General features: G+C 36.8%; 2 protein-coding genes across 4 annotated transcripts in view; both read left to right on the top strand.

Annotated features, from left to right (window-relative positions):
• Positions 1 to 770: 770 nt before the first annotated feature.
• Cdc16 (cell division cycle protein 16) lies at positions 771 to 4,053 on the top strand. 2 transcript variants are annotated; one of them, XM_018503197.1, is made up of 10 exons: positions 771 to 997; positions 1,073 to 1,225; positions 1,348 to 1,512; positions 1,661 to 1,820; positions 1,920 to 2,172; positions 2,253 to 2,332; positions 2,402 to 2,491; positions 2,646 to 2,955; positions 3,081 to 3,436; positions 3,679 to 4,053. In XM_018503197.1, exons 1-10 carry the CDS (start codon positions 896 to 898, stop codon positions 3,999 to 4,001), a joined length of 1,992 nt encoding a protein of 663 aa, XP_018358699.1. In that variant the 5' UTR covers positions 771 to 895; the 3' UTR covers positions 4,002 to 4,053. The 2 variants fall into 2 exon arrangements, with proteins under 2 accessions (XP_018358699.1, XP_018358700.1); XM_018503198.1 differs by having other exon boundaries at positions 922 to 997; positions 1,073 to 1,160.
• Positions 4,054 to 5,686: 1,633 nt separating this feature from the next.
• Positions 5,687 to 13,032, top strand: part of orb (polyadenylation element binding protein orb) — an 11,981-nt gene continuing 4,635 nt past the window's right edge. The window contains exons 1-4 of one of the 2 annotated variants that reach the window (XM_018503252.1): positions 5,687 to 5,973; positions 9,340 to 9,847; positions 10,381 to 10,523; positions 12,159 to 12,421. In XM_018503252.1, the coding sequence (XP_018358754.1) occupies positions 5,953 to 5,973; positions 9,340 to 9,847; positions 10,381 to 10,523; positions 12,159 to 12,421 (935 nt within the window). In that variant the 5' untranslated portion in view covers positions 5,687 to 5,952. Of the gene's footprint in view, positions 5,974 to 8,325; positions 8,370 to 9,339; positions 9,848 to 10,380; positions 10,524 to 12,158; positions 12,422 to 13,032 lie in introns of those variants that run through there. The other variant, XM_018503253.1, reaches the window with a different exon arrangement.

Raw genomic sequence — 13,032 nt, 5'->3', positions numbered from 1 at the left:
AATGTGAGAAGAATAATCGACTGTGATTGGTCAATTTCTTACTCTTACTTCTTACTCCGTGTATTGTAGACGGGCCTTAATGTAGAATGGGCTTAATGTGGAATGGACTTTATGGCCGCAGCACACACTCTTGCATAACGCATAATGCATAGTGCATAAAGGAATCACCAATCAAAATTCTTCTTTTCCATGGAATGGGAGGAAAGGAAAGATTCTGATTAGTTGATTCGCTTATGCACTATGCGTTATGCAAAAGGTGTGCTGCGGCCTTTACCCCGGATCTATAATAGATTTTTAAGCTTTAAGCCATAAGGAATGGACGAATCAAAATCAATTATTCTCCTCGCATTCGACTGTAGTTGGTCAATTTCTTACGGCTTAAGGCTTAAAACACCTATTGTAGATCCGGACTTAAAGCTGGTTCTACATTATGCCTCCGGCACACCAGCGCGATGTTCGTCGCGCGCAACACGCGATATCCAATGAGAGTATACTTTTAGAATGAGAACATCAGTAAAGCTGTACACTCATTGGATATCGCGTGTCGCGCGCGACGAATATCGCGTTGGTGTGCCGGAGGCATTAGTCGCATCGCAGCATCGCAAGCGTTGCTGTCCAATAAACATCAAGCTAGCTCAACTCTGATTGGAACGCAAGGCCTGCGACACTTTTGCGACGCTGCGCTGCGAATGCTGCGGTTAATGTAGAACCAGCTTAAAGAGTTCTGTGTAACAGAGGTCACTACCGGTACACGGCCCTCTTTGTTTATGAAAAGTTAACACGAGAGATGTGTGGTTGGTCCATCTTTGTTACTCCTACGCGTTTAGGTTGCTCCGAAAATTAATCCTAACCTATTTTAACCTACATACGAAATTGAAGTAAATCGGAGTTAAACATGTCACATTGCGATACCGATAATAACAGTGTGCACAATATGTTGGACGAGATTATTGACCTAGAAAATTGTAGAAAATTAGTCAAATCATACATCGATTTGGTGAGTATCGTTAAAGTAATATCGCCCTATCTGTCATCGCGGCTGTTAAAAACAATTTGTTGTATTTACTTTCAGCACTTGTATAGTGCCGCCTTGTTTTGGGCTGACAAAGTGGTATCGCTGAGCAATGAGGACCCAAAAGATATATGCACTCTGGCGCAATGTATGTACCTTATGAAACAGTATCATCGTGCTGCACATCTTATAAAAAGATATGGATTACAGAAGGTAATTTTAATTTACCATTGATTTTACTTGGATACAATTCGCAGTCTATCTCGTTTTATAATACATTGATCATTATATTTTTTTTATTATGCATAATTTATTAAATAATAATCTATTGATAGCGTGATGTAATGTGCCATTACTTAACCGTGAGGTGTCTGCTAGAAGCAAAGGAATATAACGATGCACTTCAAGTTATTAATGAATCTGAAATATGCACAAACATAACGCAAGCAGGTATTACCTTTCCTGATCGCATGGACATTTTCCACGATGCTCCAAAAAATGTATAAGTACTTTTTTACACCTATACATGTGTATGTGTGTATATATACAGATATATGTGTATAGTAATTTATATTATATCATTTTAAGCTGTTCAACTATATTATATTAGAATTTAAGATAACACGAAAACATATAATCTTTTTACAGGTTCAGAGTTCAATATTATATGTAAAAGGAAGAGTATATGAAGCTATGGATAATAGAGCGGTTGCGACAGAGTGTTATAAACAAGCCTTACAATGTGATGTTTATTCATATGAAGCATTTGAAGCCTTGGTACAAAATCAGATGCTTTCAGCTTCTGAAGGTATATTAATTCTGTCAGATACAATATAATTTTCTCATATAATTTTCTTATATAAATTTTCTTATATATATTATGTGTATGTTTGTATTGTTAACTTAGAGCGGGAACTATTAGAATCCTTACCATTCGCTGAACAATGTACGGAAGGCGAAGCAGAACTCTTGCGGCTGTTATATGATAGCAAACTAAAGAAATATCAAGACCCGAATAGAAAGCAGTCATTAAGTAAATGTAACGTAATGGGCATTTGTCTCACTAATAGATTAGCAAATAATTTGGACATGGAAGTCGCGAAAGCTGAGAAATTATATTACAATTGTGACTATCATCAATGCTTTTCTCTTACGGAGAAGTAAGTAACATATGTCTATTAAAATATTATTCTCATTCCATAACAAACAAAATGTGTAACGTGATATTTTTAATTTTCAGAATCTTGAAAAAAGATCCATATCACAATTCCTGCCTTCCAGTGCACATTGCCTGTTTAGTTGAACTTAAAAAAACTAATGGTAAGTTTACAATCTTGTTACAATAAATGAACGATGCTAGAACTCGTTAACAGTAAAACTTTTCCCTAGCTCTGTTTTATCTGGCGCATAGATTAGTTGATTTATACCCGGAAATGGCTTTAGCATGGTTTGCGGTTGGATGTTATTATTACACCATAGGTAAGTGATTACTAATTAGTAAATAATTTTTAAACAAGATTAGTAATAGTAGAAAGACGTTAAATTTACAGATTGTGAAGATTTTGTGATAGGCTTACAAATAAAAAAAATATGTTTGAAATTACTTGATAGTATTTAATTTACTATACTGCAGGCAAAAGTGACCAAGCAAGAAGATACTTGGCAAAGGCTACTGTCCTAGACAGATTGTTTGGTCCTGCTTGGTTAGCATACGGACATTCCTTTGCAGTTGAAAATGAACATGATCAAGCTATGGCTGCTTATTTTAAAGCGTCACAATTAATGAAAGGTTGTCATCTTCCACTTTTATATATCGGATTAGAATGCGGTTTGACGAATAATCTAAAACTGGCTGACAAGTTCTTTCAACAAGCTCAAGGAATAGCACCGAATGATCCATTTGTGATACACGAAATGGGTGTTATATGCTTTTATAATTTAGAGTAAGTATTATCTTGGTATTAAATTTTCTTCTACATTTACTTATATTTAAAAAACAAATATTACAAATCTTTGCTCATGTAATTTACCAATAAATTATCAAGAAAATTATTCTTGTTAAATGCAGTTACAAAAATGCAGAACGATTATTTAAGGAAGCTATGAAAAGCATTCAAGGCGACCTAAGGAATGTGATTCTGCCTAGTAAGTGGGAAGCCCTATTGAATAATCTGGGCCACACTTGTAGAAAAATGAAAAAATATGACGAGGCACTAGAATATCATCAACAAGCGCTAGTCTTAGATCCTCTAAACCCCTCGACTTATTCGTCGATCGGATTTATTCATGCATTAATAGGTAATATTCAAGAGGCAGTGGATGCTTTCCACAGGGCGCTCGGTCTTAGAAGAGACGATACATTTACCGCAACCATGTTGGGTTACGTCATGCAACAGCTGATTGATGAAGCACCCCCATATCCTGGTACGTACACATTTAAATCGATGTTACAGAAAGGATATTGTTAAAAAAGGATTATAAAATAATATAAAAAAATGTCAATTGCATAACAAATTTATTTTCAAATTCACATTGTTACACATCATTAGGAAAAATTGATTAATGCTTCTGAAAAAAAAACTCCGTTTTGCAATGATTGATTTAATTTTTATGCATTATCCTTCTAAATTTATACTTAAAATTATGTAATTTCTTAATTTTTTTAGATGCACCTACGGAGATACCGAAATATAAATCTGTGGAGAATGAAACCAGATTGCCTGAGGATAGTGAAGTTAGACTGTCTGTGGAAAATCCTAGCAACGTGGGCAGCAGCTCGAGCGATCAAACTATCGATAAATTAAGAGTAAATCTATTCTCTGGGAGCTGGGGGGAGAATTCCGGCAAAGGGGAAACCAGTAGTACACTGGAAGCTAGTAAGCTGACAGAGCAACAAACGCGAGATGTATTAGTAGTTAATTACTCGAACGGCGATAGTTCCGAAGTTGAAATGTTAGATTCTTCGACTGCACATATAGAATATAATTAAGCAAAAATTTTTTTTATCGCAATAAAAGTAACAGTAATTTTCTCATATTAAACAAAGCAATAGCTTCATTTAAAAGGTATTCAGTCTTAAATAGATATTTAATGTAGCAAAATAATTGTAAATAGCATGTATATATCTTCTTTTCTATATATACTCTAATTTTGATACACCTTATAAAGTGGCAAGATGCTATCGTTGGTGTCTGTAACAAATTTGTTGGCTTGAAAAATAAATAATGTGAAGACGATTCTAATCACTTCAAGAATGAACTGTAATTTGTTTCTAGAAAAAACATTTTTCTTACATATTTTATTTTGACTGTGTTCGGACAAATAATGCTCAAAGCGAACACAGCCCTCATCTCTGTTTTTGGCTGTGTTCGGACAAATTAAGCTGGAAACACAATAGACACAGGCAATAGGCACAGGCAACAGGGAATAACGAACCGTCCAATCAGAGCTCTGGGATATAATATCGAATATCTTATACCCCAAAGCTCTGATTGGACGGCTCGTTATTCCCTATTGCCTATGCCTATTGCCTGTGTCTATTGTGTTTCCAGCTTAATGCTCAAAGCGAACACAGCCCTCATCTCAAATGAGCTTTAACTTAAACTTTTGTTTTTGTTCAAAATTTGTTTTTTTTTTTTTTTACAAAAGAGGTGACAAAAAAGCGCGTGGTTCTCGAAGTGTGTGGCAAAAAAGAAAGAGAGGACGCGAAAGCGAAAGAAAGATAAGGCATTTATTAACCCTTAGTACACACGATGATTTTCCGATCCTTTAACTACACACTATGGGTCATTCGAGTCTCAGGTTAATTTTTATCACCAACAAATATAAAAAAATTATTAAGTGATTTTTATATTTACTTTAACATCTTAGATATTTATAAGATCATATATTTGAAAAATTGTATATAAACTGTGTACAGATGTTTTAAGCCCAGTTCCACAACTGACGGTTAACTCATAACCGAGGTTCAACTTATTCATTGTCTCTTTCCAATTTTATAATTGGAAAAAGATGAGAAACAAGTTGAACCTCGGTTAAAAGTTAAGCATGAATTGTGAAACTGGGCCTTAACTAATTATAACTTGATGATCTTAGACTTCGAAGAAAAGAAATTAACAGGACACGAATGACGCAATCGTGTGTACTCAGAGTTAATATTTGAGGACGGGCTTCTAAGGCCAAAGTCTCACGAAGTGTATTTATCGCGTATCGCGTAACCGCGTAACCAATCAGAAACGATCTGCTGTTGTGGTTTGTGTTTTACTGATTACTGATTGGCGATACGCGGCAAATATGCCTCATGGGACTCCATCCTAAGAATAAAAAAAAAATAAAAAGAAAATAAAATGAAGTTAGAAAACAGAAAAATAGATTTGGAGAATGGTAAGAAACAATAGAGTGAAAGAAGGAGAGAGAAGAGGAATGGAGAGAGTAAAAAGGAGGAGAGATCTTTAATCGAACTCGCGGTGGGGTAGGTAATATAAATATGTAGGAGAGTGGATATTCCGTTTCCACTGTCGTGTGTGTCATCGGCAATAAGTCAGAAAACAAAAACGATCCTCATTTATCCGAGGGAAACGGCGAGTGGGCAGCGGCGGACGGCGGACGTCACGAGTATTCGCGTGGCTCGTTAAAGACCTCCCACCGCGCTCTCTTCAATCCCGAGAATCCACCCCTCGCTGCCGCCGTTGTCGGTCGCCGTCGCCGTCGCCGTCGTCGCCCGTCGGTCCGTCGTCACTTGCGCGTAACTTCTCGTGGAGCGCGCAGCGTGAAGTCTACCGCTTAATCGTGCGTTGTTGTTAGTGGCGGACGGGATCGAGTCGGCTCCTACTCGCTCGTGTCCCTCGAGACCGTGCGGGAGCGAGCCGCGTCGACGTGACACTACAATCTCTACATCGTTGCATCCTCGAGGCTTCCTCGCGACGGGACACTCCGCGGCTATGCCCACGCTGATGCAACCGGTAAGTCTCGTCTTACGATATCCGCGATTATCATCACGCAGGGGTGGAAGGACGCGAGACTGTGGCTAATTAGCTACGCGAATTAACGCCGGCGACTCCAAGGATTCGACATCGCCCGGGTTTCAGGGAGGTTCACGCATTTTCTCGTGATTCTAGTTGGATTTCAGTTAGATCCATTTGTACTTTATATCGTGCGTGAAAGTATATGAATGTTAACCCTTACCGTACCATCTACAATTTGGTGCCTCATCCATATCATCAAGGATCACTTCAAATCTCTTCGTTTTTTCACCTCTTCACAATAATTAAAAAAATCTCTAAAAATTCACCAACATACTTTCAACTTTCTAGAATAAATATTGACTCTTTATTTTGGAAAATAATAAAATGTAGTATAATTTATAATTGCCGAAAGACTCAAAAAAATTAATACGGTAAGGGTTAATATATTATTCTGTATGATAGATATATATAAATATACTAGAAAGTACATTAAGGATGGAAAGAGGAAGAGGAGAATTGACAAAGTCACGATATTTTTAGACATCGGAAACGGAAAAGAAGCTTCCGGATTCTGTGCTCTATGATCCTAGGGTCGCTATTTTTTTTCTGTTTCTCTTCCCCGGTGATCCCGATCGGCCACCTTGCCGATCCCGGGTTCTTAATAGGCAAGGAATGTTCCGGTTTGTTAACTCGTCGACGATATACCGATCGCAAAGGAATGTATGTCCTGCGCCGCGCGAAACGTAAATAAACACGGCCGATATGCCGTATCCGTGGTATATACGTGAGCATGCAAGAATTCCAGAGCGAATGTATTCGTAACACGCCATCTGAGACTCCTCTCCAAGGTAGATTCGCACCCTCCGTCGACGGCCCACGCGCGTGGAAGGGTGACCCTTGGGGGGTGACGAGACCGCATGATGAGAATCCAGGTCGGTCGCGGCCGGTCGATCCCCCCTCCAGGGATGGAGACCCGCAATCGTGAGGCTTTTGATGGTAAACACGTGCTCCGCATTACGATACACCTCGGACGAATTCCCCGAAATTCCGATTGCCCGGGAATGTGGCGAATTATCCACGTTTCGCGTAAATCTCTTGATTCTTGAAAAGTATCTCTCTTATACGAAAAATTACATTCTAAATTTCTTGGAGTGAAATCCCGTTCCAAAAAAGTAAAAATACTACTACTATTGAAAAAAGAGTAAAAATATTTGCGCTCTTGAATAAGAATGGTAGAATTAATTTCATTCTTTTAAAGTGAGATTTTACTCTTTTGAAATGAGATTCACTTCAAAGAAAAGAAATTTTACTTAAAAAAAAAAGAGTGAAAATTTGCTACTCTTATTCGAGAGTAAAAATATTTTTCACTCTTTTTTCAACAGTGGCGCAGTATTTTCACTCTTTTAGAGTGGGAGATTTTACTTTAAGAAATTTAGAGAGTAGAGAAATCTATAATATACGTAACGTATACTATGATATTTGATACTTAATTATCCCGGCAAAAAAGAGGAATTATGTTTATATATTCTATTAGAATTTTTTAATTTTTGTGAGGAAGATTAATGCCCATTGTTACCACTGTAGATTAACTTTAATCTCGATTCAATATTTTTTCTAATTCTTAGAACTAGGAAAAGGTGAAGAGTTAATTGACCGAGATTAAGATTGAACTATCGTATGTTCGTAAATTAGAAATTAGTGAAATAAAGTCGAAACGTATCGTTTAATTGTTTGAAAAACTAATTTTAATTTTTCTTGTTTTTAATATTTTGTGATCTAATTATTTGCTCTAATTATTTGACCTTTCTATTACTTTTCATCGCTTTGCAATTCCGAGCTAAATTGATTCTGTATTTATAAAATTCTTTATACTACACTTATAATGGTTATGATTTTCTCTCTCCTTTTTTTTTTCTTTAGGGATATATATATATTTATATACAGTGCTGAAATAGATTCTCTCCCCCCTCTCTTCTTTCTTTCTCTTTTTCTTTTGCTTTCTCTTTTAATTATACGTTTTTGCCATCGCAATGATAACCCTAAATTAGATCCTAAATTAAATAAGTACGCTGGCAGAACGAAGAATTAGCCGTCTCCCGGACAAGACGGATTTCGTGGACGACACAGCAAAAGATTGATCGAGCTGATGACCTCCACAGTTACCCGCGACGATTCGACATTCGAAAGCTGAAATTCCGGGAAAAGCTGCGGAATGTGTTTTCCGACGGCTCCCTCATACCTAAAGAATTTTTGTTATTTTTTGTCGCGAATTCCATAAACGTATCGCGTCGCGCCGGCGTCCTTCAGAAGGCGCTGTTTTCGATTTCGTTCACGCCGCGCAGTCTATCGGCGTCGCTCGCATAGTTTGTGTATGATAGAGAAAGATTCGTTAGGTATGTACATCCGATTTCCGAAATAAAACGTACCGATTTCTCCGTTAATAGGAAGTTTTTGCAATAACGAATTCAGATACGGTGAACGCTAAAGTCATGTTATCCTTTTCTTAATTAGTTGTTAAGAAAAAGATAACCTGACCTTAGCGTTCACCGTATCTGGATAAACGGTATTGCAAAAATTCCCTAATGATTACGAACCTTTCGGAAAACAGACGAGCTACGAGTGCGACCAAGAATACCGTGATACTTTGATATAATTAGTGTATTCGAGATACACTAGTCGTCTGTTTATAAATTATAAGTAGACCTATGTCGTATCGCTTGTAATTGCTTATGTACATCAATTGTGTGTAATTTGGGATATTTGCTCATACCAAGTGAAAGCGGAAACCTGCAAGACGCCGAGAGTTGGGAAACCGGATAGTTTTTTGAATTCTCTAAACAATTGAGTCCGGAAAGGACGAGTGAAGGACTTTGAAAAAAGCATGCTTTTATAAGAATCCAGTTTTCAGTGTGTAAAGCACCGTGGAATTCCGCTTTCGTAAAAGGGAATTTGATATCACGCGCGTCGAACTACGACGAATTACTTACTTTCACGGAGAAATCAGCTTTACGCGTATCCAATTTCCATTCACGTACTCGGCTTACGGCACAGTTGAAAATTTTTACGATGAAAAATTAAACGCTCGTTGCCCAATTTATGGCTCACACGTAATGAGAGCTCGCTGAAGATCCTCCATTTTAATAAGTTTTGTGTGAAGATTATAAATTTTTGTCCTCCCCCCTGACTGAAGTTCTACGCCCATGAGGACGTCATGACCTTATTTGTCAGCCATAAGTAATAAATGAAGACATGATGGTATCCTGTGATATTATTATGATTCCGTGTTTTACGTGGGAATATTTGATAGAATATCATTCGGAATACGCGGGACAGTAACTACCAAAGTAAATATCGATTTTACAGTCAGACATCACACTGGTGAACGACGAGAGCGACGAGACGGACGTCGGATTCGACCAAGGCATACCGATGCTTCATCAGGATTCGCTGCACCATCAGGATGCAACACAAAACCGAGAGCGCAGCAAGCTGCTGCTTCGTCAGGATTCGCTGAATCATCAGGATGCAACACAAAACCGAGAGCGCAGCAAGCTGCTGCTTCGTCAGGATTCGCTGAACCATCAGGATGCAACACAAAACCGAGAGCGCAGCAAGCTGCTGCTTCATCAGGATTCGCTGAACCATCAGGATGCAACACAAAACCGAGAGCGCAGTAAACTGCTGCTGCGTAAACTAAGCCAGACCCGCGAGCGAGAGCAAGGCAAGGAACGCGAACAAGAGCGTGAGAGATTGCATCAGTTGCAATCGATCAACAATCTGCTGCTCGATTTGCCAACGCCGCCGTCGCCGTCGCATCTTCCAAATTTTTCGCAGGACGCCTCCCAGTCGGACAAGAACATCAGCGTCGATGGTAAGACGGAATGCTTTTTGTTCCACTCTCGAGATTTACTTGAATTGGGTCAGCTTCAGTTAAAGATTTGTCGATGATAAAGTAAAATTATCAAGAACTTTGAAAATTCTTTTAGAAACTAGGACTGATATTCATAGTCCGTTCACTATTTAAAGACTCTTAAGATATTAAAATGTTCTTTAATTGCTTTGTAACATTTTAAGATCTTAACCTGTAACTGGAACATATTCTAATGACCCTTGGACTTTTCCTAATTTTTAAGTAGTAGATTTAGAATAATTTTATGTTTCACACAATCTTATTATTTTACAGTTTCGAACTTAATTTTTTTAAAAAGTAAAATTATAATGAAAACTTTAGTGGGTCCTAAGAGCTTATATTCCTTTAACATAAAAAATATATTTCTGTTAATATATAAGAACTAGTTGTGTATACTGTCCTAAAAATAATTTTTTAAAAATCTAGACTTTAAGGAATTTTTGAGCCTCTCGGTTCTGTGATTTTTTTTGAAATGAATGATTTTTTTCGTACAGGTGACAGCGCAATCTCTGATATGTTCGGACTGGGCTTGCCTCGAGGATCTCTGATGGGAAATCAGTCGACGATCGGTTCCTCAAGCTATCGTAATTATCAGTACAGCAGTTATGACCAAACGCAAGGATCTTTACAACACGAGGTAAATTAGATGAGATGGATCTATGAAATTTTTGTTTCAATGTAAGAACTTCGGATTCTTAATGAAATCATTAAAAGTAATGAGAAGTTTATTTCTATTATGACGAATACGTTTGAATGATACTTTAATTGAGAACATAGCAAATTATACACGATCAAGATATTTAATACGGTTTTTATTACAACTGGATAATAATAGTAGAGTAGGTGGATCAGTAGGAGTCAATACGATGCTGACGCTTCGTGATAAGGTTCATTACCATTAAGATACAAAATAACAACGTAGTATAGTATAAAAACCTCGCGAGGTGATCCTAAGCTGAAATGATGCAATTTAATTACATCGGGAAAAATAAACTACAAGGTTATTTATAAATTAATAAATAAACATTTTTTGCGTATTTCCAAATAAATTTTTACTTATATATTTCCCAAATAAAATTTTACTCATTGTAAACAGAAAATTTGTCGTATGAAAAAGAAATGTATATGTTTGCTTAATTTTATATTATTTTATTGTATTTTATTTCACATTGGTGATATCTCACGGAAAATTATACTGCTACTCTGACGCTACTATTACTACCCGAAATTGCTTCTCACTGTGAAATAAGAATACATCCGACTCTACAACGGTTTGATAAAAAAATGCGATAACTTTGGTAAATTGTAAATTTTACGTGGAGAATGACAATAAAGATGATAAACGCAACATAAAGCATACTGCTAGAGGCATTTACTCGGCGGTGCAATAACCCGAACAATGAATATTCCTATTGGAATAACTCCAACTACCTTATTCCATCTCTTTTTCTGATTCCAGCACTTAACAGTCAATGTTTGTATTATACCGTATTATGTATTACATGGATATCACAAAACTACTATGTTTCCTTTCGATGATTTATTTCGTAGCAACTAATTTTTTTTAAATAGGAATTTTATTCGTCATTCATTACTTTTCAGGTTATGCTGTATTACAGCAAATATTTCAATACTTCATATATCAAAGAACAAAATAAAGTTTTATTTATAATAGATTTTTAATAAAGAATTTGAGTTAAGTGTAATGACCTAAATAAAAAGTATGGCGCGCTAAGCAATCTCGATGGTCGGTCGAGAATCCATTGCTCCGAGCCAAACGGCTCTATTAGAATGCATGTCGTCTCGCCTTCCTTTAATCCAAGCCGACGCAAAGTTGTTACCATTTCAAAAGATCGCACTCTCTTCGCACTCTCGCACTGTCGCGTAATATTGCGTTTCAATTTGGATGTGTTCCAAGTACTCTGAAACACATGTGCGCGGAGAATATTCCTCGTCTCTTGTTATCTCTTCAAAATGCAAATTCCGGCATGCTGCTCAACCAGATATGAAATTCTAAACTTGAAGAATTCATTTCTCTATGTCATTTCTCTACAAAATTAATGTGTTAACGTGGCATATTAATTTTTGTATTCTCACGGCGTCGAAATCCTTGAATACATGGAGACAGTGTCGATTTTTCATCTTATAGTATTCACGAAAGAAATATGATTTGTTTACGACAAATACAGGAGTCAAAAGTTACTTTCGACTTTTCATCCTGTCGATATCGCGACTTGACCTCGATGTATAATTACGTATTATTTGTGCACAGTGTCGGAATCATGGTTTCTGCTCGAATACCTCAGGCCTGGATATTCCGAGCTCACCGAATTCAATGACCACTCCCGGCAGCCCGAGCACACCTGGAAGCTTCACTTCAGATCCTTACAGCTACTCGTCCACTCCCAGTATTAGCACAAACACACCATCCTCACCAACCAGTCGACCGTCATTCCAATATCCGGGTTCTTCGTCTTCACCCACCGATTCGTCATATTTTGGCCGTCCTATACGAGGCTGCTCCACACCATACAGGTAATTAAAGTCAGTGAACTGAGGACCAAAAAATCGCAAAGCATCAAGTCTAATAACACAGTTCAACAAAAAATACTTTATTTAGAACCCTTTTTTGGATTCTAAATAAAGTGTTTTCCGAAGGATTTTTGTTGAAAACGAATCCGGCTGTGGAATTTACTGAACACGTCAGGTTTCCAAGAAAATTGAGATTAAATGTGCCAAAATTGACGTTTTTAGTCATATTTACCACTTTTTTTGTGACCAAAGTAAATTTTTTTTCAATTTTGTTTGCGTCATTTAAAATAATAATTTTTTATCTATAAGATAAATTTATAAACAATCTTAAGAATCTTTATTTTAGACCACATATATGAGAAACACAATCAATACTAGAAAACTGCCTATTACGGTCGAAGCTGGATTCGATCGTAATAGGTATTTTTCTGATTGTAAATAAATTGATTGTAAATAAATTTATATTTATTACAGTATGATTTTTTTCATATGCGTATATATAATTAGGATATTATAAATCATTAAGTTGAATATATCATATGATTATTACTATTTATAAATGTATAAAATGTAAGTACAAGATGTTACAGATACATACTAGGCAGTATGACGGG

Source organism: Trachymyrmex cornetzi, unplaced genomic scaffold (assembly GCF_001594075.2).
Source record: "Trachymyrmex cornetzi isolate Tcor2-1 unplaced genomic scaffold, Tcor1.1 scaffold156, whole genome shotgun sequence".
NCBI lineage: Eukaryota > Metazoa > Arthropoda > Insecta > Hymenoptera > Formicidae > Trachymyrmex > Trachymyrmex cornetzi.
Note: the sequence above shows the minus strand (reverse complement) of the source record. Positions and strands in the feature narration are given on the sequence as shown.